We start from the raw sequence: 27,902 nt of genomic DNA, 5'->3' as shown, positions 1-27,902 counted from the left end.
AATTATATCTCTACTCAATGGAGGGCAAACAGCTTGCTCCAGATTTCGTTGGTGCTACAGAAGTCAATGGCCGCCGAGCACAGTCGCACTTTGTCGTGTTCCTGACTGGGTTTACCAACCCTGGGATTGTGGCACGATACGATTTCGATGAACCAGGTGAAGACAAATGTTGGAGCATTTACCGGTCAACAATAATGGAAAGGCTGGTACCGGATGAGTTCAGCGCTGAGCAAGTCTGGTATGTCCAACTCCCTTCCGACGGTGTCGTGTGGAATCGCCATCTAGAGGAACTGATACTCCTTCACACTTACTAAATGATCTACAAGTAGCTGATGCAATTTTTATTATTACTTTAGACATTTCGTTGAAATGCATCTTCTCCTCGTCCATTCGTTATTCTTTTCCTTCGGCCTTGCTCAGGCAGCTGTCACTGCCTGTGGTCCGCATGTCCAATCACCGTTTGGGACTACGACGGCTGCCTCTGCCTCATATACGGGCTCAGCTTCATATGACCGAACGATATTATAACCACCGCCCCCACCTAGTCCTCCCCCACCCACCCAGTTCAACATGGACCTCCGACCTGCAGAGCGGAGATGTCTCGGGAGTTTCAATTCAACAGCAAGGCTCATTCTTTGGCTTCAGTATAGAGTTTGGTGTTACGACACAAGTCCGTAAGTATTTTGTTCACTCGCATGTGCATCCACTGAACATATCTTGTAGTCGGGCTGAACAGGTAACTAATTCAGTTGCCAAGAAGTACTATAGCATTTACCTCGATTGCCAGTTCTTTCCTCCAAGTCCCGTTTCTCAACCTTATGGCCAACCTGCGACAACGCGGGGGCAGCGTTAGGGTTCGTGTCGGTGGTAATACTCAAGAGACCGCTACCCTAGTGGCCAGTACCCCGGACGGTGCAGCTCTCGAGAAGGACTACGCAGGCATAGCCAACCCTGTAAGTGCTTTTTTTCTTTACTCGATTATCCTGAGACTGAACACCCCCAAGACGGCAACGCTGCCCCTTGTCTTCGCAACTGAGATCATCAAAATGATGGCCGAGATATCTGCACTCACTAATGTCTATTGGTACATGGGTATGCGATACATGATAATACTCTTGTTGTCACTGACCTTCTTGCGCAGGTGTGCCGTTCAATGACACTCAGCATTGGCGCTTGCAGATCGCTGAAGTCGGAGAGGCGATGCTCGGAAATTATCTGATTGGTCTACAGGTCAGGGAATCTAACGTATAATACGACAGTCTCTGATTGCTTTTGCTTTAGGGCGGCAATGAACCTGATCTTTACTCAAGGCACGGTCATCGGCCGGATGTAAGGTATTTTTTTGGCCTGACTCCGTATTGATTGTTAACCTTTTTGCAGTCTCATAGCCCTCAGGATTACAAGGATGAATTCGGTCTTCTCATCGACGCAATGAACGCAGACTCTAATATCCCCAACAAAGATCTGCTCATTGGCCCCAATCTGGCTGGCATGTGGAGCCCAACGGATATCTGGGAAACCGGGTTCGCCACAGACTTCAACCAAAACCTTGCTGCGCTGGGTGTTGAAAGGTGAATCACAAATTATTCATCATCATCGTCTTCTGGCTCATAATCGTGAAGGTATCCCACCGATAATTGTGATGCCCAGTTCGGCATAGGAACTCCACGCACTGGCCCAGAGATGTTGCCGACCTTCCTGACACACCAAGCCGGAAAGACCATTGTTCCCTGGTGCTCCCGCTTATGCGCAATCCGTTGGAAAGCCCTTCATCGTGTCAGAAACCAATACAGCATCTTGCGGAGGTTTTCCCAGGTTAAGCGACAGCTTCAGGGCCGCCCTGTGGGGAATCGACTATGCTCTCCAACTAGCATACAGCAATTTCTCAACTGTTCTTTTCCATGTTGGTGGACAGAGCGTGTATTACAATGTACGTTCAACTCGGGTCCTGCCGTCATTCAACCTCTAACCATTGTCCTCTACAGCCCTTTACACGTTCGTATTAATCGTCCTATCTGGATGGTGATTTTTTTAACTGTATTCCTTCGCCTGTGAGAAACCAGTCGACGTACCAACAGTGAACTATTGGTATGAGCTACCTTGCATCATTTTTCTATTGGATGTCAATCAAACTCCCATCGCAGGTCCGGTCTCCTATAAACCATATCGTCAGGAAGCCGAAACTTATTTTTACTCGTTTGCCCTTGCGCTTCCTCGTTTGCCCTCGCGTTCGTTCGTTTGTTCTCGCGTTGACTCGTTTGCTCGTGCGTTCTCTCGTTTGCCCTCGCGTTGACTCGTTTGTTCTTGCGTTCTCTCGTTTGTCCTTGCGTTGACTCGTTTGTCCTCGCGTTGACTCGTTTGTCCTTGCGTTTGTTCATTCGTCCTTGCGTTGACTCGTTTGTCCTTGCGTTTGTTCGTTCGTCCTTGCGTTGACTCGTTGGCCCTTGCGTTGACCTGTTTGTCCTCGCGTTCGTTCGTTTGTTCTCGCGTTGACTCGTTTGTCCTTGCGTTGACCCGTTTGTCCTCGCGTTTGTTCGTTTGTTCTTGCATTGGTTCGTTCGTCCTTGCGTTGACTCGTTTGTTCTTGCGTTGGTTCGCTTGTTTGTCCGCGTTTTTGCGCCCCACCTCCTCGGCTGCGCCGAGGAGGCGGGGCGCCTCCTGGTTATTATTTTCCGCGTTTGTCCTTGCGTTTGTTCGTTTGTCCTCGCGTTGACTCGTTTGCTCCTGCGTTCCCTCGTTTGTCCGCGTTTTTTTCTCGCGTTCGTTCGTTTACCCGCAATTTTTTTTTTCGCGTTTGCCCTTGCGTTGACTCCTCTGTCCGCGTTTTTTTCTCGCGTTCACTCGTTTGCTCGTGCGTTCCCTCGTTTGCCCGCGTTTTTTTCTCGCGTTCGTTCGTTTGTCCTCGCATTTGTTCGTTTGTGCTTGCGTTCCCTGGTTTGTCCGCGTTTTTTTTCGCGTTCGTTCGTTTATCCTTGCGTTCCCTCCTTTGTCTGCGTTTTTTTCTCGCGTTTGTTCGTTTGTTCTTGCGTTGACTCGTTTGTCCGCGTTTTTTTCGCGTTTATCCTCGCGTTCGTTCGTTTGTCCTCGCAGTTGTTCGTTTGTCCTTGCGCTCACTCGTTTGTCCTTGCGTTCCCTCGTTTGTCCGTATTTTTTTTCGCGTTTATCATCGTGTTCGTTCGTTTGTCCTTGCGTTGACTCGTTTGTCCGCGTTTATTTTTCGCGTTTGTTCGTTTGTCCTTGCGGTCCTTCGTTTGTCCCCATTTTTTTTTCGCATTTGGCTATCAAACACTATGTTGGTAACGTCCTCTGAGTTATCTTGTCCGCGTTTATCCTCGCGTTCGTTCGTTCGTCCTCGCGTCGACTCGTTTGTCCCCGCGTTCACTCGTTTGACGGTGCGTTCCCTCGTTTGTCCTTGCGTTGACTCGTTTGAAAACCAGGGACCCTATCTACCTCCCACCTCAAGAGGCTGCCTGGCCCTACTGCCCCAACTATTCCAATAATGTGGATCGTGATCAGCAACCCGTTCCCTCGTTTGTTCCCGCGTTCCCTCGTTTGTCCGCATTTTTTTTCGCGTTTGCCCGTGCGTTCCCTCGTTTGTCCTTGCGTTGACTCGTTTGTCCGCGTTTTTTTTCGCGTTCGTTCGTTTGTCCTTGCGTTCCCTCGTTTATCCTTACGTTCACTCGTTTGTCCGCGTCTTTTTGTCGCGTTTGTCCTTACGTTCACTCGTTTGTCCGCGTTTTTTTTCGCGTTTGTTGGTTTTCCTGCGTTGTTCCTTCGCGTTTCGTTCTTTTTTTCCGCGTTCGTCCGTTGCCAGCAGCGGTGGGCTTGGCTCTGATCCTGACAGTGTTGATTCTGCCGATTGACCTGTCTTTGGAAGATGGATACATCTCCAGTATAATGGTGCACGCACCTGAAGTCTGAAGGCGCCGCACTTTCTCTCCCATCCCCGCACACCTTCATGTAAGTGCAAGAAGCCTGCCTTTTTCTCCTGTCCACCTCCGCCCATCCATGGGTCTCGAATGAGTGGGAGACTTCATGTACTACATCAGGCTCGTCAAATGTTGACATGAAAGCTGAATTATGAACCGCTGTCTGCTTGCGGTGCCGTCCGTTCAGGCTTTTCATGGTGACTTTCTTTAATAATTGAACAATGCACTTTTAACATTTGTGATCTGAATGAATACCACATAGTGGTGCAAATATGTAGAGAAGTAGCTACCCTGCACATGTAGAGGTCAAAAGTTGAGTTTTTTTACTAGTAGTTGTACAAATGCCCACTGTTTGTTGGATCTTGCATGTCATGGCCCATGGGACACAGAAAATTGATGAATCCTTTAAGTTGGCCTTTCTTATGCACAACTAGCTGCTTTTGCTCCTTGACATCTTGTACCTTCATTTTGTCTGTCGAAACATTGAAAAAAATAATAATTCATGTTTCAATGATTTTCTGTGTGGGACCTGTCAAAACATTGAAAAAAATAATAATTCATGTTTCAATGATTTTCTGTGTGGGACCTGTCAAAATATTGAAAAAACATAATTCATGTTTCAATGATTTTCTGTGTGGGACTTGTCAAAACATTGAAAAAAAAAATTTCATGTTTCAATGATTTTCTGTGTGCGGGACATGATGCAAAAATTGATCATGTTCCTTCAAGGATAATTTTCCATGTATTGTGTGCAGAAAAAAATATATAATTTGTGCATGTTCTGAGGCAGAGTATCCTGCAATCATGTTTCTTTTTTTTTCTCTGAACATAATAAATGTTTTTCAAGTGTTGTGCAGCAGGAATATACTGCAAACATCATTTATTTATTCTTACAAAACATGAGGCATGTTTCATAAATTTCCTCTTACCAAATATACAAATGAATGTTTGAAAGTTTCTTTGCTTTTCCTGAACAAAACATTGTCAAAATATATTTTATTATTTGTTATATGATTTTTCAATGTTCTTGGATCAAACATATGGTGAACAGGATGAAGTAATTGAGATTTTTGATGCACAGAACATTGGAAAAACAGAGGCAAAAAATTTAACATGATTGTAAATTGTTATTTGAAGAATGATGAGTGAAAAATATTGACTGTTTCCCGAGGGAAAATGACACATTTTTATATTATGTCTTGCATACAGAAAATCTTTAATACATTCATTATTTTTTTTCAATGTTTTGATACACAAAATGCAAGGAAATTTCTATCTTCTAATTCAATGTTTTTTGGATGTTTGGTGGAGGAACATGAGGAAATGCCTGCAGTGATTGTTTGTTTCCTTTTTATTTATTTTTTCACAACCTTTTGTCATTCATTTCCTTGTCCCCCTGTCTGCAAATTATATCATATGTTGTTCCATTTTCAATTTTATTACTGTATGTATGTACCATAAACAATTACAATAGGGAAAATATGTAGTGCGCTGCTTAGCGGCGATTGAGTCGGCGCTCGAAAACACGTGACAAAGCCACGCGAGTTTCCAAAAAGAGGTTTAAGCGAGGTAAGCGAAAACCATGTGGCCTTAAGCGCATCTAAGCGTATCTAGGCGAAAACCACATGGCCCTACGCGAAAACCACGCGAGCGCCCGTGCGTTTCCGAAACCTTTCTCCCTTTCTTCTTAAGATATAGGATCCTTACAAGAGCGACGGCAAAAGCTGATGCGTATCGGGACCACATCCGTCTGTTCGACAACCTACGCGAATGATCATCGCACTAGCGAGGTACGTCGTTCCTGAGACTGCCACTAAACCATCAATCATAAACCTAGTATTCATTTATGTTAAGTATGTAGAAACAAGTTGCATCTGTAAACATACCTTTATCACTTCCGAGTCATTGAAGTACTACATACAAAAAATGTCTCTCTGACGGAGAATCGAACTCCGCTCTCCCGCGGGCTGCTTCCTGACAGGCGGGTGTACTGACCGATATACTATCAGAGACGAAAACTTGCAAACGCTAGTGTACATAAATAGCTCAACGTATTTGTGCCTGTTTACCAGTACCTTCAACTTCTAGCAAGGACAAACAACTCGTCACTGCCAGTCGTTCAGAACATGGATGACCCTCTAGATGCCGCATTTGTGACAGGGCTTTGCTATCTTCTGGCCCCAGTAGGCTGGCAGCCAGTTATAACAACCGTGCTCATACTTCTGTTCACCAGCCGTACCACTGTGCAGCCTTTCCTGGCAGCTTCAAGTGTTCTTCCCAGACATGTAGCGCTAGCACTTGAGAAAGCCATCGAGACTTCAATTGTGGAGTACATCGCATGGCTGCTCAGCTGTTCAGTTGTCATGTACTCAATTGACTCATATTGGGAGAAACTCCTCATGATCGTCCCCATCCTCATCTTTTCTGTGTGCCTCATCTCGCAATGGGCGAGTTGCTGCTGGCATCAGTCACACAGCAAGACGAACGTGCCGGTGCGAGATGTATTCGTCACAGTCGGTGACCGTCATCCAGATTTGCTGTCTTTGGACCACCCGTTATCTGAACTGGTCGTGAATACCAAAGCTGAGCTTGCAAAGGCTCATTCCCTCCTTTCCGATTTTGCTACTGCCTCTGTGAATATACGCGGGCCTCTTGATACCGCCTGGGCTGTCCAGAAATTCTCCCGCCTCATTGGCAATCGACGGTCACAAATCGTTCGGTTCATGTCTCCTTGGCGATTCAATCCGAATAGCCCAGTCTTTCCCCCTCCCCTCGGTCCGCGCTATTCAATGCTTCGTAGTGAAGCGGACATCCCGGAAATCCCATGGCTATCGCCCGTTCCTAGTGCAATATGGATTGATAGACGATTGGCGAACATGTGGGAAGATGAAAGACGAACTGAACCCCCGGGATATAATGAGTATGCCCTCTTCTTTATCTCGGCTGTTCGATGTACTTAATGACGATTCTAAGCCAATGTGATCTCTTTCTCAAGGCCACTATTTGTCATGAGATGTTGAATTCAATCCTTTTGGACGTCGAGAAGATCGGACACCTTCCAGATGATGATTAAGCTTGTACTAATATTACGGAGGAATGTGCGTTGATCATCTCATCTATATGATCGGCGATAGCGATCAGTTGTAGATATTTGGAGGCCGGTAAGATACTGAACTCTGTGTACTTCTATATCTTTCCCTTGCTTTTCGGACATCATCTTCCGATGGTGGTTGTTCTACTGGGAGCTCTGCTACGATATCTTTCAGCACTAAGATCATGTCATCGTGCGTGACAGGATTTTCCGGGAAAGTGGCAGACTTGCTACCATTGGGTTTAATTTTCAGGGAGCCCGGAGGCGACAGCTTTGAGGCGAGATTTGCAAGACCTTTCACAATAGGCGGATGGTTGAAGTAATCTGAAAAGCACGCACTGCAGGTGGAAGTCCAGTCCTCCACCTGGAATCTCTCCTGAGATATGTCTAGCCGATGGGAAGGCAGGCAATCTGGCTGCAGCCAGTTTGGTACGCAGCTAGGTAGTACCGTGCGTTTTTGGCTACAAGGCCCGATAAAATTGATGCAAATGGAAAGCATGACCCAGAGGAACGATTCCAGATCGTGTCTTCGTCGTGGCGAACAACTCTTGTGCCACAATATTTCTGTTGCTAAGTATTCCTACAAAACCTCTAGTGGCTGAAATAACATAGGTCCTCAGAGGGTCTCACCGAGAATCTATAGAAACTTGTCTTCTTGTGGTCAGGGTCCATATGTTTCGCGAATCTCCAGCCGCAGAGCATCGCTTGGCGTATGGGAGGCGTTCCGTCCGAATTCCAAAACGGTATGACGCTCTCATCACTTGGATCATTCACGTGTAGACATATGGAACGCGGATTGATGTCATTATGAAGCAGCCTGTGCGAGAAATAGGCGGTACGGTGGGCTATCGTGCACATTCAACGTCGCGTCGCAACGCGTCGTAACGTCACTCACTGTCTATGCATGATATTATCGCCAAGAAAAACTCCTCGCGGGATGAAAAGTAGGTGATGCTGACGAGATGCTCTACGGTTTGGATGACGCTCTCCACTATCTGATGCTGTGGACCGAAAAGTCTCTTGTCGTGGGTGATCATGCAGTCGAGCGCCATAGATCGATATGCCCCTATTTTTGGTACGCCTTTGAGGTTTTTCAGTTCATCCAGAAACTGTGCGTGGTCCCGAGGGGCGGCACCGCAATCTACGATAAATTTCCATCCAAAGGGGCAATTACAAGGAAACAAGGATCCGTCGAAGGAGCCGAAGACGGGTGGTCTTGTTAGTCTGACGCGTGTGTGATGATCTGCACTCTGTCGTGAATGGGTAGCTTTTTGGTGATAAGTGGTTTTGATGTATCTGGAGGATACAGTGTCGTGTTTAATCGAAGCAGACTCATCTGTGTGATAACAGCCTAGATCATAGCTATCACACGTAGCCAAAGTGGTGATGCAGCCAAGGACTGCACATGGATAGCGATGGGTGTGAAATGGGGTTGCGGTAATGCCGCGTTGATCATGTTTGATGAGGTGCATAGTGTTTGATTTCTGGATCGATAGACCGAACAGAAAAGGGCGATTATATGTGGAGAGAGACTTGGAAGTGCTGGGAGTGAACGGAATAGGAGATCCACTTTGATCATGTGGGCCATGATCAGATATAAGCTCTGCGAATGCGTACACCTCATCCATGGTCGATACGCCCTGAGAGTCATGATTCACGAGAAGAAATACCTGTTGCTCGGCAATTTTCAATGGTGATTCAGTCGGATGCATGACCCAAATTCGTCGCTTTGGAAGCTTTGTGTCGGAGGCTGAAAGAGCAGTATATGATCGTTCTGTCAGGCAGTTCAGGAATAGTAGAATATCTGAATAGTGGCTGCGATCCGTCCATTGAGCCTGATCTCTGTCGTAAAGGCCGTCTTCACATAACCCTTGGAACATTACAACAATGTTGGACTGATTGATCGCACTGGATCTGTTTAGAAACTTGGTGCAGACGCCGTGTGTGAGGACGTCTGTTTCATTGGAAGGGGTCCCGAACTCTTCAAAGTAAATAGGGGGCCTGTTCGCTGAGGACTAGTTTTGTGTTGAGTTCCTGACAAGGCGATAAAATGACATTTCCTGATCTCACGTATGATTGACATTTCGTGTCCATGGTCAAAGGCAGAATAGGGGATGACAGCTTGTCAAACTGTCACGATCGATGAACGATGTCGATGATTGGTGGCGCACTTACAGGCACTCAGAGCCCTCCCGACCGTTTGCAAATTTGAAACTTAATACAGGGGTGGCAGCCGCATACATCAAATTAGATACCAAATAGAGACAATATCGGCCGGTGATGGTGTCCGTATTCTCACGTTTGAAAGTCAACCTTCTGTATGAATACTACTACTCTAGTTATACCGCTTCACGCCTCCGAGGCGTAGCACGTAGAATGTCATCCACCCTGTTGATATCCAAGATCAAAGGAGAACTCGTTATTTGCAAGGCCCGCTGCTTACCGTATTATCATCTCCGCTGCTTCACTTGCACTGAGGACAACCTGCCGCTTCAGTTTATAGCTTTCCGTAACACCGAGTTGTCTCATCGAGCCAATCGTGCCCTGATTCATATCTGAACATCTTATAAGTTCGGAATCAGTCCGACAAAGAATACAATCATACCAAGTCCGGCATCTGACTGCCCCTCATAATGCGCTGCTCTTAGCCTTGCAACGAGGTCGCTAGAGTCGTATCCAGCGTTGTCTGCAAGGATAGTAGGTATTTGTCTCAGCGCACGGCTAAACGCTTCGGCAGCTATCGCCTTCTTCCCCTTAACCTTCCGCGCAGCCTCCTCTGCAGCACAGCTCATCAACATTTCAGAACATCCACCACCCAAGACAATCCGTGTCTCTTTGACCGTCTGCGATAAGACAGAAAGCGCATCATGCAATGAACGCTCGGCCTCGTCGACCATCTGACTGGTTGAACCACGTAGCACAACAGTGCAGGCTTCGCCCGCCGCCACACCAGAGAATTTTATGAGCTGTGACTTCTGATCAGCACAGGATCAGTGAGTGAACGATCGCGCCGACCTTGTCCTCGCCAATGATAATTTCCTCGATCAAGTCGCATTTGCCAAGTTGGACTAGATCTGGTCTGTCGAACGTGCTCGCAATTTCACCACCGGTAACGAGTGACAGTCTCTCAACACCCTCAAAGTCGGCGTGTTCAATCACCACAATACCTTTCTCTGCCAACAGAGACTCGGGGTAATTGTAGATGAGCTGTCGGTTAACAAAGCAATTAATGCCATGTGCGGCGATCGCGTCTACTTTGGCTTTCATTTTTTCCTGCAATGCGTTATTAGAAAAAAAAAATTGCAACGCAAACAGGCAAGTACCCGTTCAGCCCGCTCGAGCTCAGCAAGTTTTCCTGTCGAGTCCACTTTTACTCTGGCTCCAAAGATCTTGATCTTATCAGTGTCCATTGCTTTTGATAAACCGTGCCTCAGTCCCAAATCAATACGAGATGGTCGCGCACATACAAGTGTTTGCGATTAAAATTTTCGCATTCTCCATCCGTTTGGGCGAGTTCACAGCAATGCTTTTGTCGAGAATGAAACCTTTGGGGATTACGCTCGTGAGATAAGCAAGATTTGTTGTATCTGTCAGCCTACCTTCGTCAAGGTATGAGTCTGTGAGTTTGCCTCCGACCTTCTTGATGATCTGGATGTGCTCCAAATCCGTTGAACCCTCAAAGATAGTCAATACGAGCGTCAAACACAGCAATTAAAACGTACCTTCAATCGAAGCACAGCATCCACTGCCAGGTTGGCAAAGTAATCTTTGTCTTGTGACAAGACCTTTGATGACAGGGTCGTACGAGCAATATTAAAAAGATCCTGACGAAACCGAGCAGCATCAGAACTATTCAAACGCACAGTCCATAAGAAACTTCAAAGCGACGCGAAAAAACGCGAAAACTCACGCGTGATCAACAGCTGCTTTCTCAAGTGCAGCAAGCGCAGCGACGCTCGCAAGCCGATATCCCTCTACGATCGTCTGAGGATGTATCTTTACAGAAATCAACCTCTCCGCTTCCCTCAGCAGCTCCGCCGCCAACACGCACACGCTCGTAGTCCCGTCTCCCACTTCGTCGTCTTGGACTTTTGAGATGTTAACGAGGATCTTGGCTGCTGCGTTATCGAGCTGGATGGACTTGAGAATCGTCGCACCGTCGTTGGTCACGTTGATGTCTCCCGAGGATCCCGACTGCAGAATCTTGTTCATGCCCTTTGGCCCGAGCGTTGATTTTACGAGATCGCCGAGGGCGAGGGCGCCGACGAAGGAGGATAGACGAGCATTTTCGGCTTTTTCCTCGGTTGCCTGGATGAAACCTAGTGACGTCGAGCACAATAAGTCATCAATCTGCCATACTTACCTCGTGACCGAATATGTGCATGGACATGACTGTAGTTTTGGAGTTTGCGGGACAAGTTTAAAGTCAATCGGATTCCATCACGTTCGATTATGTAATACACAACCGCCTATGTAGCACTAGCCACAAAAGCTAGCTCACGCGCTCATGGATCTGTGTGATGGAGCTGACGGGACGCTACTTCATTGCGTGACAAACATCTTATTTTCTGGTACACAGTTATCATTCTCATAATGGTCCCGACTCCCTATAATTACCCGGCCGATGCATTGCATTTGGAATTGCAGTTGTCTTTTGCTCTTCTCCTCTTGGAAATAACGTTCAACTTCTTTGAGTCAGCGACGCCATACTCCTGGAAGTGCGGTGTATGGCTGACCGTGTGCGAACGAATCTATGCGCAGGTCAAGCACGACTTTCTCAAGCATTGGTCCTTGACATCCGTTGAATGTCGTCGCATAAGCAGGTTGCAGGGGAAACCGGGTTCGATTTACGGTCCAGCTTGAACGCGCTGGATTGAAAGAGAAGGTGATGCGAGGCAGACAATGCATCTCTCCGGTATGAAGAATTTGGACCTCCATGAATTTGCGTAGTTAGGAGACAAATAAACGGAGCTTCAGAAGACATGGAAACAGTGGAGCACAATTGCAAAAGGAGTAGAGAAGCGAAGAACGCACACAAATAGAACTGCCGAGTGCACTAGCGCTTGGAGTGCATGTGGAGCTCGGATGGGCACGCACATGGAGTAAACGCAATTTTTTTCCGCGAGATCAAACGTTCCGTCCTTGTATAAGTATGTTAGATAATGATAATGCATAACTAGGAATCTTTAACTAAGCGCATACCAAGAATGAGAATGAGAATCAGTTTTCGAAAGATACCTCATGATCTCTGCACGAGGTACGGCGAGTTGGCAAGTGCATATAGCGAGTATCGACGAGGTTCACGAGAATGAGCGTTGTTCCGCGGGGTCACTGCAGGTTCAAATGATGAAGCGATGAGTGAGGGATTGGGTCCATGATACCATCAATCAAACACACTCCTGCATTGCGTGCGCGTGTAGGTTCTGCCGCCGACAGCGCTACATAGCAATACCAATTCTGCCAAATCGATCAGAATCGTACCCATAAGTATAGAGTCACGCAGAATATAAAAGCTGGCCGTTGTCCTATAGTGTTCCCCCATCCTCAGATATATCATTCGAGACCACCCTCAGAAGATTACATATCACCTCACACAGAAAATGCGCTTCTCCTTCCTTGCCGTTGTTGTTGCTTTGACAGCATCTATGTTCGTTAGCGCATGTTCGAACGCGGGCCAACCTTGCGACACAGATGTTGATTGTTGCAAGAACTTGGGTTGTGACACTAAATATGGCGTGAGTATGAGCAGGTCACTGTGCAACCAGGATTCAACCACATGACTCACCTGCGCGCTTTAGGATCCCCAGCTGACCTGCCAGTCCTCGAAGCGGGTTAAAAGAGTCAGCAGCTAGTAAAACTACTCGGGCCTCGCGGTCAGTTGTGCAAGTTATAACCGGCACAACTGTAGCTAAAGGTCATATCTAGACTCTTTGGCCTCGTCCCATCCGTTTGCATCATCCTCGCCATTGCAATTCACCATCTCGTTGAGCCTCATCTAAAATAGCCTGTGATATTATTCCTCGTTGAACAAAATCAAAAGCATTTTCCTCCAGCACTTCAACTTTGTTAATGTTTTGGACTTCTTCAATCTTCAACTCTTCGAGAACCGCAGATTCAGCAGTAATGTCGTCAGGTGAGATACTCTCTGCACCAGCGAGAAGGTCGTCATCTGCATCATGAGGCTTAGCTGTCATATCCCGCATTCCGGACCAACATCTGACGACGTTCCCACGCCTCATCCGGACCTCCGGACCTCCTGTCCATGTCTCCAGACCCAATCCTCTATCCGTCCGGATCCCTGTACTCCTGCATCTGATATCCGGATGCCAGATCTGATATCCACATCTCCGGATCTCCGGATCCGACCTATCTGTCATGTCCGAACCCAAACCTTAAATCAGCGCCCATCCCCTTATGGTAATCACCTGTCTCCGGACTTCCGAACATCCGGATCCGACCCACGTCTATCTTCCTTGCGTTCCGGACCCAGACCTATCACGCATTCATCTCCGGACATCCGGATCCGACCCGCGTCTATCTTCCGTGCCTTATCCCTTTGTATGTTCCTTCTTGAGTTAGACTTCCTCATTTTCCGTACCTCATTTCATCTCCGAGTTCATTTCCTATGATCCGTCTTATTTTCTAATACATTTCCACATGCTCGTACATAGCCTTACCCCTCTGCTTACTGATCTGCACAGACTTGCCTCTAGTATATAAACCCCAGTAGATACTCCTGTATTTCCTCAGTCTGAATATCATACACATATTAGTCCTCGCACTAGTCTTCACACTAAGTCCTCGTAACAGTTCTATTCCTCCGACTTAGTAATCATCCATCTCAGGCCTAGGGAGGAATTCCCTAGGCCGGAGCTCCGCTCCTCCGCTCCTCCGCTCCTCCGCTCCTCCGCTCCTCCGCTCCTCCGCTCCTCCGCTCCTCCGATCCTCCACTCATCCACTCATCCGATCCTCCATTCCTCCGAGTTTCCGGAAGTTCCTCCGAGTTTCCGGAAGTTCCTCCGGAACTTTCCCGCGGTCCTCCGGACCTATTCTGCTTCGGACTTTGTCCTTGCAGCCTTTCCTCTGTTTCCTTCTACTCAGGACGAGTCCTGAGTAGCCATTATACATATCCCCGTCAGGACGAAACTCCATCGTAATTTCCGGAAGTTCCTCCGGAACTTTCCCGCACTCATCCGGAAGTTTCTCGCACTCGTCCGGAAAGTCCTTCCGAAGTTTCCCACGCTCCTCCGGAAGTCCTTCGGACTTCACTGGACTTTCTCCGGACTTCATTCTGAAGTTAAGGGCACATACTCGGGTAAGGGGCGCAGCGCACGAGCTGAAGCCAAGCCCCTTGGAATCAGTCCTACCCTTTGTGCACGGTCTTAACAGTATATTCAGACTCACACCTTACCGAGTATACTGAATCCTTAGATCATACCTGAAATCGGATCCGACACCGTCCCTTGGAAACTGTGTATTCCTCCTCCGAACCCTCCATTTTCCTGTATCCCATTTCCGATGAAAACTCCGGATTTTCCGGAGCTCATTCTCCATTCCCTGCATCTGTAAACACCCGCCGGAATGCTCAATTTCCACCCTTCATGCTCTGCTGTCATTTCCACTTCAGTACCACGAAACTCCGGTCCTGAAACCAAACAGGATTGCCACCTCTGTGGCAGAACAAATAGATCTCAGGACTTTGTGTCCTGTAATTCCCTGATCCGATCATATCTTTCCGACACCCCACAGTTCCCTGTAACTCCGACGTTTTCCGTTTCCGAACTATTTCCTGAACTGGCAAAGTCAACTCCGGAATGTCTCAAACATTCAACTCATTTGGATTCTCCTCGTACCACCTAGAATATACTTGCTCACCCACCATGATCCGTTGATCAATAGGGTATTTTGCAGACCTCCTTTCCGATTGGTACTACAGGAAATGCCTTAGACCTCCGACGTCAAATCCGCTTTTTTGCGGAACCCCTATCTTCGGACTAGCCATGTTCCTTCCACTGGTTTATTTCCAGTCCGCCTCCATGTTGGATGGCACCTCCTCCGGTCAAAGTCCGGACCCCTATCCACCATTCATATCCGCCACCCATTTAGCATTCACCTTGTATTGGTATCCATTACCCTCCTTGTAGGGGAACTCCGTCTTTCATGATGGTTTTCCTGCCAAGTGTTCGGGTTTTGATTCCTCTGACAATGGCCCGCTCGGGTTCCTGCCTCCATTTCCGGATGGCACTCTTTCCTCCGCTCTAGCCCCTATTTTCCCTTCCATCGTCCGGAAGTTCTTTGTTGATTCTCCTCCGACATTGGGAATGTCTCCCGAAAGGGAGGATAGGAATTTTGCTTCCGTTACATCCTATGCAAATTCCTGACCATTTCCTGGCCTCATTATCCACCTCCGGACCTTCAAACCAAAACTCCGGAGCTCCTCCGATTCATTCTCCGGAAGAAGGTCCTGGAAAACCCTCTGTTCCTCTCCAGAAGCCTGTCAGTTCTTACATCCGACATCCCGTCCGAATCAACAACTTTCCGAACCCCTCCGCGTTTTACCCCTATTTTCCGGAAGTTTGTAACTCCGGATCTCTATTGGCTTTCTTGATGAAGGTCTCTGCCCCTCCGATCTATAACTCCGGTTTGCTCCTTGTCATCTCTGAACTTTTCCGGATCAGAATAAACATGCTTTGCGATTGTTCTTTACTGTTACTGATACCACGTCCACTCCAGTTCCTGCCCATTTTCCTCCGGGTCCAGGAAATTGTTGAAGATAGCTCCAGATAGCTTCGGATAAGCTCCGGATAGCTTCGGATATCTTCGGACATCCGGACTTTTCAGTATCAAAGTATTCCTTCGTGTTATGGCTCCGGATAGCTTTGGATAGCTTCGGATAAGCTCCGGATATCTTTGGATATCTTCGGACGTCCGGACTTTTCAGTACCAAAGCATTCCTTCGCGTTATAGCTCATCCGTCCATTCCATTGTCAAATCTCCATGTTTCCAAAAGATCTGTTCACTCCTCTGCTCCAGGACAAGTTACACCTGCTCCGGATCCGAAACACTCCTATGGGTATTCCATGCCATAGCCCGGACATGTTTTATACAATTGTCCATCCTCCGTCCTCACTTTTCCACTCTGCAATCCTTCCATCCGTCCTCCCGTCCTTTTTTCTCCGGATACCAATGTCCGACCTTTACCCCTATTTCCGGAGCTCAATACTCCGGATTTCCGGTGGCTTTCTTCATGGAAGCTCCTACTCCTACCTCCAATGCACCCCTTGTCTCTGGACCGCCTCCATTTGGAATGGATATACTTTGCAATAGCTTGGAGTTGCTTCGGACCCGCTTCCGCTCCTGTCTTAAAATCCCTCACCATTCAATAGTGTCTTCTCTGGAATCTGTTTCGGATCCGGAAAAGCACTGGTGATACCTCCGAAGTTTTTAGCACTACAGTCCTGCGTTGCATTGTATCTTCCGTTCCATTCTGTTCACTCTTGTGACTCACGTCCAGTTTCCTCCGAAAATCCGAAGCTCCTGCCGGAACCCTGTGCCCATTTTTCCTCCATTGATGTTTGGAAACATCTTCCAAAAGGGGGGATAGGGACTCCGCTTGAGTATTCACTTCACCCTCTTCAGCTTGTATTCCATCCGGAATTTACTTGCTCCGTCCCATAAAAGAACAATTTCCACTGTCTTGCACAGTCATTCATGCATGTGCAGCTTTCCTATCCGACCCATAACCTATCCGGACCATTCAGTTGTATTTCCGGCCGGATCAGCTCCGGAAAACCGCGGGAAAAGCGCACATTACATTGCATATCATTCGAAAACATCCGGAACTATTCATCCATGATCTTTCTAGGCCATTGATAGTCATCCGATGCATTTGACTTCACTGCCTAGTGTTCCATCGTGTTTGACTGCGCTTCCACCTCACTTCCTCTATGTTCCGATCCACCTCCTATGGGTTTCCACGCCATAGCCCCTATCATCCGGAACTCCGGAATTCCGAACCACTTGCAAACACCTCTGTCATATCACATACATCTCCTCCGATGATCTGTTCTCTTCCTCCGCTTTTCCGACTCAATATCCGTTCTGACTCCCATCGGATATTTCACCATAGACCCTGGCATTGCCAAACACTTACGTCCGGACCTCCTATCATGTTTTCCGACCACATCCGACCCTAATCTGACAAACCCACTTCCAAGTCCACTGCGTCACCTCCACCGATAAAACCGACTATATATCCCTAGTTAACGCAGTCGCCTGTTGCAGGACTTGCGAGCTAGAAGGAGCCGGCCCATTTCAGTATCCACCTCCACCTGACCAGTGTTGACCTCCGGACCATTGATTTCCGGTCTGTTGCATCCCTTCCGAAACCTCCTGGAAAGCATTTCCGGAGTTCCATCGGAAAATCGCGTCTTTGCAGATGTTGTCAATCCACGCAATCTCCGGCCCATCAAACAGCTTGCTCCGTCCTTTATGAGCCTATACACTAGCTATCCTTTTGCTCTAGCAGCTGTACCAATGGATATCGAATATTCCGGAAAGACATCCTCTCTGCACTCCCATCCTTCCTCTGCATTTCCGACCCTCCGCGTTTTTGACCCTTTGTGTTTCTGATCTCCGTGTTTCCGACCCATTCCTCTGCTATCATCATCCTTCCGTCCGACTCCTGTTGGTTCCCACGCCATAGCCCTACTCCGAACCATTCGGATCCATCCGCCCCATCATCAGGATTTCCATCCACCATGCGTGTTTATCAAAAAGCCTCACACCGTGTGCAAAATCCTGCTATTTGCATTAACTTTCAGTGCACCTGGAAACTCCGCCCATGACCTCTCGCAGTGTGCAACCAAAGCTCCGGAACATTTCCGGTCTTAGGGGCTAATTTCCGGAAGCTCACAGTCATATCCAGCAGATTCCTCTGACGCACTTCCGGCTCGAGTGATAGCACACATCGCAGATCGAAATCCATTCAACCTCAGACCTCCGTACAAAGGAAATCATGCCTCATAGCACTCCTTTCTCACTTCCTGCACTCCAGAAGTTCATCAGTCATCATGCGATTACATCTCCGATCATTTTCCGGTCATAGGGGCTAATTTCCGGATTTCCGATGATGCACTTATCCTTAGCTGTACCTCAGTACAAGCTCTGCTTCATGGAGAAAGATATGTCTCACAGGACTCCTCCGTCACATCAGAAAGAGGCCTGCATCGTATCCACTCTTGCCCTCTTGTCCTGCACTCGCTGCATTTCCACTGTCCTGATACAACCTCCTCCGCTCTGAAAGCTTCCTCCGATTTTCCCACGCATTTTCCGGACTTCCAGTCACCTTCGGAATTATCCTCAAAGTGTTCCAGACTTCCACTCCGGAAACCTATTTGTCCTCACATCACATCACCATTCTTCACCACCGTCTATGACGTCCAGTTTTCCAGATGAAGTACTAGGCATCATAATGAACCATGTGTGTGTCAGGAACATTTCCGAAACCTCCGGAGATTTTCAGCTCATAGGAACCAATCCTCCGGAATCCATCCATCATTGTCCTCTGCCATATACCAGCAATCTCCGTTCCGGACTTCCTGAGTCTTCAGCCTCGAGGGCTCGGCCTTAAAGGGGGGATACTGTCATATCCCGCATTCCGGACCAACATCTGACGACGTTCCCACGCCTCATCCGGACCTCCGGACCTCCTGTCCATGTCTCCAGACCCAATCCTCTATCCGTCCGGATCCCTGTACTCCTGCATCTGATATCCGGACGCCAGATCTGATATCCACATCTCCGGATCTCCGGATCCGACCTATCTGTCATGTCCGAACCCAAACCTTAAATCAGCGCCCATCCCCTTATGGTAATCACCTGTCTCCGGACTTCCGAACATCCGGACCCGACCCACGTCTATCTTCCTTGCGTTCCGGACCCAGACCTATCACGCATTCATCTCCGGACATCCGGATCCGACCCGCGTCTATCTTCCGTGCCTTATCCCTTTGTATGTTCCTTCTTGAGTTAGACTTCCTCATTTTCCGTACCTCATTTCATCTCCGAGTTCATTTCCTATGATCCGTCTTATTTTCTAATACATTTCCACATGCTCGTACATAGCCTTACCCCTCTGCTTACTGATCTGCACAGACTTGCCTCTAGTATATAAACCCCAGTAGATACTCCTGTATTTCCTCAGTCTGAATATCATACACATATTAGTCCTCGCACTAGTCTTCACACTGAGTCCTCGTAACAGTTCTATTCCTCCGACTTAGTAATCATCCATCTCAGGCCTAGGGAGGAATTCCCTAGGCCGGAGCTCCGCTCCTCCGCTCCTCCACTCATCCACTCATCCGATCCTCCATTCCTCCGAGTTTCCGGATGTTCCTCCGGAACTTTCCCGCGGTCCTCCGGACTTATTCTGCTTCGGACTTTGTCCTTGCAGCCTTTCCTCTGTTTCCTTCTACTCAGGACAAGTCCTGAGTAGCCATTACACATATCCCCGTCAGGACGAAACTCCATCGTAATTTCCGGAAGTTCCTCCGGAACTTTCCCGCACTCATCCGGAAGTTTCTCGCACTCGTCCGGAAAGTCCTTCCGAAGTTTCCCACGCTTCTCCGGAAGTCCTTCGGACTTCACTGGACTTTCTCCGGACTTCATTCTGAAGTTAAGGGCACATACTCGGGTAAGGGGCGCAGCGCATGAGCTGAAGCCAAGCCTTTTGGAATCAGTCCTACCCTTTGTGCATGGTCTTAACACTAGGACAAACAAGTATTTTGAGAATTAGATGTGCAGAATGATACAACTGACACAGACCTTTCATAACACCTTCGCTTGGATACCAACCGAGCCTCGCGGCGTTGTGCTTCGGTCTTGTACTTGGCTGGCATGAAGAAGTGTCACTGACAGTCTGTTGATGCAAATGAATGAATGTTGAAACACGATAAAAGTTAACGTTGAAGCTTCACGTGAGGTCACTCACTGTAACAGTTGGACCTAAATGGGACACTCGCTGCACCAGCACTTCGGGACAAATGAATGTGGGCAAGATCACATCTTTTTGAATAACTTTCTGCAGTTATCATAATCTTGATCAAACCTCCAGCGCTCGCGAAGACGAGCTGACATCTCCTCATCATCCTTGGGGATGATGGCATCCATGCACCGTGCAAAGGCTTGCCGTCGTCGCATGAACGTGGAATCATCACCATGAATCCCGTAACGTTGAACGAAAGCATCACGACGATCGATCGCGGTGTTGCCTAGAGTTGCCTAGACGAGTTATACGGTGGTGGACATAACGCACGCACTCTGCCTCCTGGTCTGCTATATTTGGTGATGGTGTTGACAGGCGCGAGGAGGAAAAAATTGATGATGCAAATATCATTTTATAATTTATATACAATGACATAGTAAAGGAGATAGGGCAGAACTGATATCATGGGGTCAAGAACGGACAGCAAGAAAGTACAGATTATCTACATTCAGGCTTGATGGCAGGTTGCAGGAACTGCGTCTGTAGTAACAACGGCAACCTTGTAAGTAATGATATTCAGCATTGTACAAGGAACACTTCACCGCTGCCTTGAGGGGGATCAAGCGGGACATTGGCTGAATTCGAAGGTGCCTCCGAGTCTATAATCTCAGCATGGCAAGCATAACAGTTACGTCGATGCGTCCGCAAGGCACATGCCGGGCAGGCTCCTGGCATCAATTGCGGTGAGGGAAACTCTGCAGTGATGCCGTCATGGGCACGTTCAAAAATTTCTGTTGAAAGATTTGACATCATATCAAACCTGCACTAAACAGCTCGAGATACTCACCATTCTGATCCCTAATAAGCTTTAGTGCCGCCACAAGCTCATTTATGGTGAATGTCAGCTCTTTGGGAGGCCCATGGGGGGGATACGCTGAGGTAGAGTCACTCATCACAAGTGGGGCGCTAGTGAGTGAGTGCACGCTAGTAAGTGAGTAATGAACACCTTAAATTCAACTCCGATCTAAAGAGTGATTGGTTCCTCGGGGGCTAAGCGCTGAGCGCTGAACTTTAACTGTTTGAAATTCTGAAATTTTTGGTGTCAACTTAATCCTTAAAGCCGAGTTTGTCATACCAAAGCTGTCCTGAGCAGTATGACACGCTAAACAGTACATAGATAGGAAATTGACCACCTAAATCTTGCAATGAATATAAATCATCGAGCTTCGATGGTCCGTGCACCACGCACATCACTAGGTCCCACTTCCTGGTCAAATAAGCTTCTTTCTTTTTTCATTTCGCTTGCCATCGACGCACAAAGTACGATATCTCGGACAAAAAGTGCGTGTTAACGAGACATCCTTATGTTTATTATGTCACTCACCATGAATAATAGATGGCACCGCCAAAGTGGGCTACCGTCGAGGAAGAGAAGTTCTTTCAGTCGCATGCTGCCAAATACCAAGTGTGTCAGGCAAAGCGCAACTATAGTGGATTTTGGGAGCCAGTGTTCGAGGAATGGTTTTCGAGATTCCCGGAATGGCTTCGTGTCTTTAAGGATGTCCCCCTTGATGTTGAATTGACCGTCGAGCAAAAGACCGAGGTAGGCAAGGCCGTTGAGCACCGTCGACAGGTACGTTACCGTGATTCATAAGTCGAAAGCAAGGGCTTATGAGAACGTTGACTCGTCAGCAAATTATGAATAAATTCAAAAATGATATGGGCTCATCTAAAGTCAACCGTCAGACCAAAAACCGCAACAATAAAATGATGACAGCAGATGTAGCCGCAGCAAGCACATCCCTGACACCGGCGGTAGCCAGTAAAAAGAGTATGGTCGCTCAGATGATCAGCAGTGCGAGGCATGTTCGTGGTCCGCAGGTGACGGAGGCGTTCTCGAAGCTTTTCTTCGATGACATGATTAAACCTACTCTTAATCTCGCCATTGAGAGAGCAAGGGCCGAAGCTGTGGCAAATGCTGCAGCTGAGAATAAGGAGGTTAGAATGCCATCAAATATAGCCGTTATCAGGAAGCAAACGAGCCTGCTGTATCACTCAGCGTCCGATGAGGTCAAACAACAGGTGGCGGAATTCATTGAAGAAGCCAAAAAGAAGAAGAAGAGAGAGTGGGAAGAGGCGAAGGGCGCAGGGGTAGCTGACCATCAAGTGTTAGTTGCATCTACAATATCCAAGTGGATACAAGCACTCACCTCGTGTCTCCAGATATATTGATAAACTACCTGGTGTCCTCTCTGAGTTCTTCGACGAACTCCAGAGACTCACTGGTCTCGTTTTCACAGTTCTCATGGGTGGCCCAACACCAGCAATGGGCGGGCAGATTGATGTCCAGAGCTTTCATGTTGGTGCGACCGAAATTGGGAATCAGTTCGACCTCGCGTATCCTGAGTTTAACTCAGGGATCATGCGACCATGGAAAGAGTTCGTTAAGCGTGTGTTTCGTAAGTCCGTGAAACCGAAACTCGGAATGTTTCTGACTTGGGGCTTGATAGCGGTGGCAACAGCGAAGGAAGAAGGAAGTGTTTTGGGTACGAGTCGACAGCCAACACTAGAGCCTGAGCCATGGAAAGAAAGCTCTGATGGACATGTATCACAGACGCCTGATACATCTGATGGTGCCTTTGGGAAAATCCCACGTGATGCTTTAACAGTGGCGTCATCCTCGGATATATTATTTGAACCACTCACATCCTTTTTTGATGATGACAACCCCACTTTAAAGGCGCTCCCTACATATCCTTCGCATTCGACTTCTGCTTCCATGGACTTGAACCTTGATGACGGGCTGTCTGTGGAAGGATACCACGAGTTCTTGAGAACGTACGTGGCTCCTCAGGAAATTCCAACAGGACCGCTATATCCCATACATGGACCCACCACTCCCACGCCAAAGCCACTTACACCTTCTCAGTCTGAGATACAAGGCACAGATCTCATGACAGAGGACAGTCCTGCTGAATCCCATCCGCCGCCTCTCTCCGAGTCTACCTCTGCAGAGGACCTGCCAGATGCTGCACCCGCGATGACGGATCCCATCACAAAGGACAATTCTGCTGATTCACATTTGCATCTGGCTTATTCACATCCGCAGCCTCTCTCCGAGTCTACCTCTGTGGAGACTGCACCCACAGAGGACAATTCAGCTGATTCTCGTTCGCACCCGCAGTCTCTCTCCAAGTCTACCTCCGCATTGGCCGCACCCTTCGAGTCTAACTCCACAGAGGCCGCACCCATCGAGTCTAACTCCACAGAGGCCGCACCCATTAAGTCTACCTCCACAGAGGCCGCACCCATCGAGTCTACCTCTGCAGAGGCTGTACCCTCTGGATGTACTTCCACAGAGGCCGCACCATTGATTGGCAGTCGTAGCAAACGAGTCCGGCAGATTTCCAAGCGCAACGAAATTGCGAACTCGATTGGGTCAGAGACTACCGGCTCTAAAAAACGGGGGAGTTCTGGTGTTAACGGTGGATACAGGAAGTAAGTCGTACTCAGTGTTCTCACACCTTCACATGCCTGATAACTCGTTCCCTTTGCGCAGGAAGCAAAAAAATGCCTAAGTCGACATATATTTCCTTTCAATTCCCTTTGATCGTACAATACTCTTGTGGTCCCTACCTAGACTGTAATAATGTATCTATGAAAATTTGCAATCACGTTCATGCTCGAATATATTCTGCGTGTGGTCTCAAGAACACACTTTGTATCCATGAGTATTACGACTATTTAAAAATAAACATAACGCTTGAAGGCAGAAACTGAGGATGGATACATAGCCCCAGTGACCAAAGCACAGATACATTGTCCAGTAGGTAAGGGAGCACCTTCTGACTTGAACGCAAAATCTTATGAAAGATACATTGTCCTCCCGGTGACCAAAGCACAGATACATTATGATAGGTAAGGTATGAGCAAAGGGACATCAGATGTATCAACTCTTGTAGTACCCAGCCAGATACATCTCGAGAAGGATGGATACATAACCCTAGAGAAGCAGCCTGAGTCTATACAGTCATAATGATACATCTAATATATTGTAATGACTGAGAAAAAAGGGAGTTCAACCAGATACATCTCGAGAAGGATGGATACAAGCCCCGGAAGTGCCCATGCTAGGAGGATCCACCAAACGGATACATCAGTATGATAGTCAAAAGGCGATGTATCAGATACATGACCTAAATGGGTAGAGAAGCGCAATGGAGGATCCCATTGATACATCCCTGCAATAGCTGAGAACACCAAGGTCGTTCACCCCATTTTTGTACCCGACTTTTCTCAGTCATTACAGTATATTAGATGTATCATTATGACTATATGGACTGCAATGAGGTTCACTGTCAGTTACACTGCTAGCTTCAGCAACACTTTCAGGTTCACACGCGCGAGGGCTGCTGGCATTGCCCCAGGAATTTGGGCCCGGGATCAGGATGTTCTTGCTTCCTTGACTTTTTACTCTGGCAAACTCAATTTGCTTTGTCGTTATGGAATGGATTATCTGTGAGTACTATCTGTCTCACATTCCTCTTACGCATCTTTACCGTTTCATAGAAGAGCTTGTCTCATAACCACTACCATCCAAGTGTTTGTTCTTCCCAGTCGCGCTCCCTTCTATCTTCTTGTAAGGCCACTCTCACTATCGCCCGTGCCTATCAGTATGCATACCATACTTACCCGATGTACACTCTCGCTGTCACCGGCGGAACCTTGAATGCTCTCGGTGCCATCTCGTTGCTCAGATTTCCCAAAATACTGTGGGTATACTCTTTTTTTCTACCTCGTTTGCCGGTAACTCATGAACCCATAGCTCGTTAAAGATCATGAGCCCAGACCCAGTTAGGATCCCGCACGTACACTGCGTTTCTTTTGTCTGGGAAGCGGTATGAGTAAGTCATGTGCAACTTGATTTTCGGAGTAAACCTTGAATCATCCGCTTGTGACACCCTCTACTCAAGAGGTGGAATTTGTTACTAGAGAGACAATGAAGTTCCTCCCCGAGCATGGAGAATTCAGCCCATCAGTTTCAGAGCTCTTTCAAAATGTGTAGCTGCCGACTAACTAATAATGTGAGACTTTCATTATTTGATACTGTCGTAGACTGACGCCTTGGTCGCTAGGGCACCGATTGGGGTAAAAATCAGATTCTTGATCACTACTTTGAACGTGGGCTCATACGTGTTCTAGCTCGTGATGTTTGTAGGCTCTATGGGTGTAATGGAATGTCGAAGTCCCAGGCAAATACACTGACATGTTTACTCCCACTCTTCTAACCAACTGGAAGGTTTGGCCTACAGCACAAGTAAGTTCAGGGACACTAGTAACTGTTCGTTGATGTTGAACTTAGTTTCTCATAGATGATTAATTTCCGATATATGGGGGCAAGTCTGTTACAAACTCCTACTATATCTGAGCTATGGACTCGAGCGCAGGCTGCTATCGCTGGAAACCTCGCTAATCCACCACGCTTGAGGGCGAGTCGAGCGAGCAGCTTATTCGTGTGTTTTTGCCGTAAGTCTATTGCAAAGCGGTGTTTGAACTCAGCTGGACTCCCCCGGGTTTACTCTAGATGCCGTCATGAACGTTACGAGATAATTGAAGCCAAATTCGAGTCAAGTATGTACCGGTATGAAGGCTACCCGCTGTTTCCTGTCCGTTTATAGTAATATCATGTTACTTACCACTGTTCTTACACTTTTAGGATGCATGACACTAGTTTCTGGTGATTTAGAAACAATCTGTTCAAATACCTCTGGCCGAGTCGGGAAGCAGTTGACTATATATACTGGGTACCGGTAAGTTTCTTTCTCTCATCTTCTTGCCTCGTTCCTTGTCACTGCATTATATTCCCCTCTCCTACTACTTGATGTCGCTGTCACAGGGCGAGGACAGGATGTTGTACGGTGATGACCAGTCTGGGATAGACTTGGACAACCAGCAGAGCCAGCAGCCTCCAAAATCATCTCAAGAGTCATTATTCCTGCAGGCCCGGCAGAGACGTAAAATCGCTGAACTGGAGGGAAAGCTAGAGACCTTGGAGTCAGGGCGCTGAAGGTACAACAATTCAGAGAGTGAGTCTGAACAATGTTGGGTCTTGCAGAACCTAGCTGCTATTTGACCCTAAAGGGTTTCTGGACCAGGCTCAAGGCTCAGAGGAGAGGAAATATCATGAAAAACTACTGAAGACTCAGACTCATACTGATAACTGGTGAAAAGATAACTTCCTTATGTAAGCTACAAAAGTGCCAACATAAGGTAAGGTAAAAACAGTCTCTACAAGCCCAGCCAGAAATGAATCCCTACAGCGCACTTCAAAAGAAAGGTATGACCATCATTTCATGCATCAAGTTGGCTTCACTCAACATCTGTCAGGCAAACAAATTATTATTTAGCTCAAGGAAGAGGCATCAGGCGTACCGTCACCTTATTCGATAGTATCGAAGACCTCGTCGCTGAAAATGACAGAAGATACGATGACAACGACGACACAGCTACTATCGAGTAAGTTTTTCCGACCTTGGTTTGTCACCAGCGTCCTCACATCAATTTTTTTTACGTAGTCAAGAACGGCTGCAAATAGGATACGATATCCTAATAAGAACTTTGCCGTGGTTGCTGAAGACGTCCTCCAACGTGGAGCATGACGATTACACCCGCATGCTCAAAATGGTGTGTGTTATGCCAATGCTGATGGTCGACTTTATCATGACAAGTCTTTGGTTTAGCTTAGGCAGGGGGCTGATGGAGCTCAAGGCGACGATACATCGAAACTGAAGACTCTTATTGCTGACTGGGTCAATCGTGAACTCAAACTGAATACCCCAGTGGACCCTGACGACAAACATTCTCGCGGATTCATCAGCAATGCGTGTGGCAAGTTACTCTGCCTGGCTGAGCTTGATTGGAATAGCCCAGTGTACGTAGTGCATTCGGAAACCTCAAGCAACACTAACTGTTCACCAGCACAAAGGCAGGGATTTGAGATTGCTCTGAAGGTTATATTGTGACGGACCTCTCCTTTCCGGCCTTCTTGTATGAGAAGTATACTGCCAATCTTGACAATTTGGAGGAAGGCCTTTTTAAGGGCAAAATCTTGGTGCAGGTAAGTTGCACTGAGTTGCATGGCCATGATCTCACTGTTCCCAGGGCTATAAAGCTGTCTTCACGTCTCCCTCCTCAGCAAAAAACATTGAGGGTGATGGTGATGGTGCTGACGTCATTGAGAACAATAGACGTACTAAAACAGCCTTGGGAATCAAGGTCAAGAAACATGTCGCGCAAATTATTAAGATGGAGAAAGTCACTCCCTGCTCAATTGCATATATCGCCTGTCAAGTAAGTTGTTGTTGTTGTCGTCATCGATGCTCTCATCCTAAAATAACAGGTACGATTTGCGCTTTCTTCTGTCACGTCGTGGCGGACTGTCGACGGCAACTTCAACTACGTACAGTTCTGGTGGTCCATCGTGGATTTCTTCGAACGGCCTCCTGGTCGAGAAGCACAGCGTAGGGTCAACAGACTCCTTGAGTGGTGGACTAGGTGCATATTTTATAATGATACTGTCAATGTCGAGGAACATTATCAACTTGTCTAGGAAAGTTTTCGGTAGGAGCCGCCGTGAGGATCTAAGTGATGCGGCGAGGTCCACCATGTCTGTCAATGCTCTTGCAAGGCAGAGAGCACAACTCAATGACGCTGCTTTTGATTTAAACTAGGGACATATCGTTGTTCAAATATCTTATTATCTACATACTATTCTTACTGTCGTAGTTTTTTTATCAATTTTATGATTTTATGATCTATGTATGTGATGCTCATACTGCTGGCATCCTTGTTGACAATTTAAACTGGCCAAAAGTATGTATTTTCCGGCCTTCGTGAC

General features: G+C 47.4%; 7 protein-coding genes and 1 non-coding gene across 8 annotated transcripts; 4 read left to right on the top strand and 4 right to left on the bottom strand.

Moving 5' to 3' along the window:
• Nucleotides 1-445: 445 nt before the first annotated feature.
• Nucleotides 446-2,006, top strand: HD556DRAFT_1314568 (uncharacterized protein; the record flags this gene model as incomplete). Its single annotated transcript, XM_041300952.1, has 10 exons — nt 446-674; nt 724-736; nt 788-953; nt 1,005-1,092; nt 1,142-1,230; nt 1,282-1,334; nt 1,389-1,571; nt 1,623-1,733; nt 1,816-1,930; nt 1,986-2,006. 10 exons carry the CDS (start codon nt 446-448, stop codon nt 2,004-2,006), a joined length of 1,068 nt encoding a protein of 355 aa, XP_041152564.1.
• A 3,853-nt stretch (nt 2,007-5,859) lies between these two features.
• HD556DRAFT_t125 lies at nt 5,860-5,941 on the bottom strand. The gene has a single exon. It is a non-coding gene; the product is annotated as a tRNA-Asp (tRNA).
• Nucleotides 5,942-6,035: 94 nt separating this feature from the next.
• On the top strand, nt 6,036-8,572 carry HD556DRAFT_1540249 (uncharacterized protein; the record flags this gene model as incomplete). Its single annotated transcript, XM_041309738.1, has 12 exons — nt 6,036-6,849; nt 7,077-7,090; nt 7,225-7,339; nt 7,365-7,449; nt 7,686-7,763; nt 7,801-7,860; nt 7,942-7,964; nt 8,037-8,095; nt 8,118-8,131; nt 8,185-8,238; nt 8,376-8,493; nt 8,517-8,572. Exons 1-12 carry the CDS (start codon nt 6,056-6,058, stop codon nt 8,570-8,572), a joined length of 1,470 nt encoding a protein of 489 aa, XP_041152563.1. The 5' UTR covers nt 6,036-6,055.
• A 787-nt stretch (nt 8,573-9,359) lies between these two features.
• On the bottom strand, nt 9,360-11,487 carry HD556DRAFT_1280045 (chaperonin Cpn60/TCP-1 family; the record flags this gene model as incomplete). Its single annotated transcript, XM_041299281.1, has 10 exons — nt 11,384-11,487; nt 10,931-11,328; nt 10,743-10,869; nt 10,620-10,695; nt 10,488-10,565; nt 10,344-10,432; nt 10,036-10,293; nt 9,626-9,986; nt 9,464-9,575; nt 9,360-9,408 (listed from the first exon to the last, which is right to left on the bottom strand). The coding sequence occupies exons 1-10, from the start codon at nt 11,408-11,410 to the stop codon at nt 9,360-9,362; spliced, it is 1,575 nt and encodes a 524-aa protein (XP_041152562.1). The 5' UTR covers nt 11,411-11,487.
• Nucleotides 11,488-12,604: 1,117 nt separating this feature from the next.
• On the bottom strand, nt 12,605-13,223 carry HD556DRAFT_1451102 (uncharacterized protein; the record flags this gene model as incomplete). The annotated part of the gene is made up of 3 exons (XM_041307878.1): nt 12,605-12,744; nt 12,806-12,928; nt 12,998-13,223. The coding sequence occupies 3 exons, from the start codon at nt 13,221-13,223 to the stop codon at nt 12,605-12,607; spliced, it is 489 nt and encodes a 162-aa protein (XP_041152561.1).
• A 7,358-nt stretch (nt 13,224-20,581) lies between these two features.
• On the bottom strand, nt 20,582-20,958 carry HD556DRAFT_1314565 (uncharacterized protein; the record flags this gene model as incomplete). The annotated part of the gene is made up of 2 exons (XM_041300951.1): nt 20,582-20,796; nt 20,853-20,958. The coding sequence occupies 2 exons, from the start codon at nt 20,956-20,958 to the stop codon at nt 20,582-20,584; spliced, it is 321 nt and encodes a 106-aa protein (XP_041152560.1).
• A 3,742-nt stretch (nt 20,959-24,700) lies between these two features.
• HD556DRAFT_1460907 (uncharacterized protein) lies at nt 24,701-26,226 on the top strand (the record flags this gene model as incomplete). The annotated part of the gene is made up of 7 exons (XM_041308235.1): nt 24,701-24,777; nt 24,831-24,903; nt 25,121-25,186; nt 25,305-25,322; nt 25,378-25,531; nt 25,722-25,815; nt 25,913-26,226. The coding sequence occupies 7 exons, from the start codon at nt 24,701-24,703 to the stop codon at nt 26,070-26,072; spliced, it is 642 nt and encodes a 213-aa protein (XP_041152559.1). The 3' UTR covers nt 26,073-26,226.
• Nucleotides 26,227-26,390: 164 nt separating this feature from the next.
• HD556DRAFT_1250478 (uncharacterized protein) lies at nt 26,391-27,735 on the top strand (the record flags this gene model as incomplete). The annotated part of the gene is made up of 7 exons (XM_041298934.1): nt 26,391-26,521; nt 26,581-26,689; nt 26,746-26,974; nt 27,016-27,122; nt 27,167-27,292; nt 27,405-27,559; nt 27,615-27,735. Coding segments are annotated over 7 exons (978 nt in total), but the record flags the coding sequence as incomplete, so codon positions are not given.
• Between the last annotated feature and the right edge of the window lie 167 nt (nt 27,736-27,902).

This window comes from Suillus plorans (genome assembly GCF_016647745.1).
Source record: "Suillus plorans strain S12 chromosome Unknown HD556scaffold_120, whole genome shotgun sequence".
In the NCBI taxonomy this organism is placed as follows: domain Eukaryota; kingdom Fungi; phylum Basidiomycota; class Agaricomycetes; order Boletales; family Suillaceae; genus Suillus; species Suillus plorans.
The sequence above is the reverse complement of the archived record's forward strand: the minus strand, read 5'-3'. Positions and strand labels throughout refer to the sequence as shown.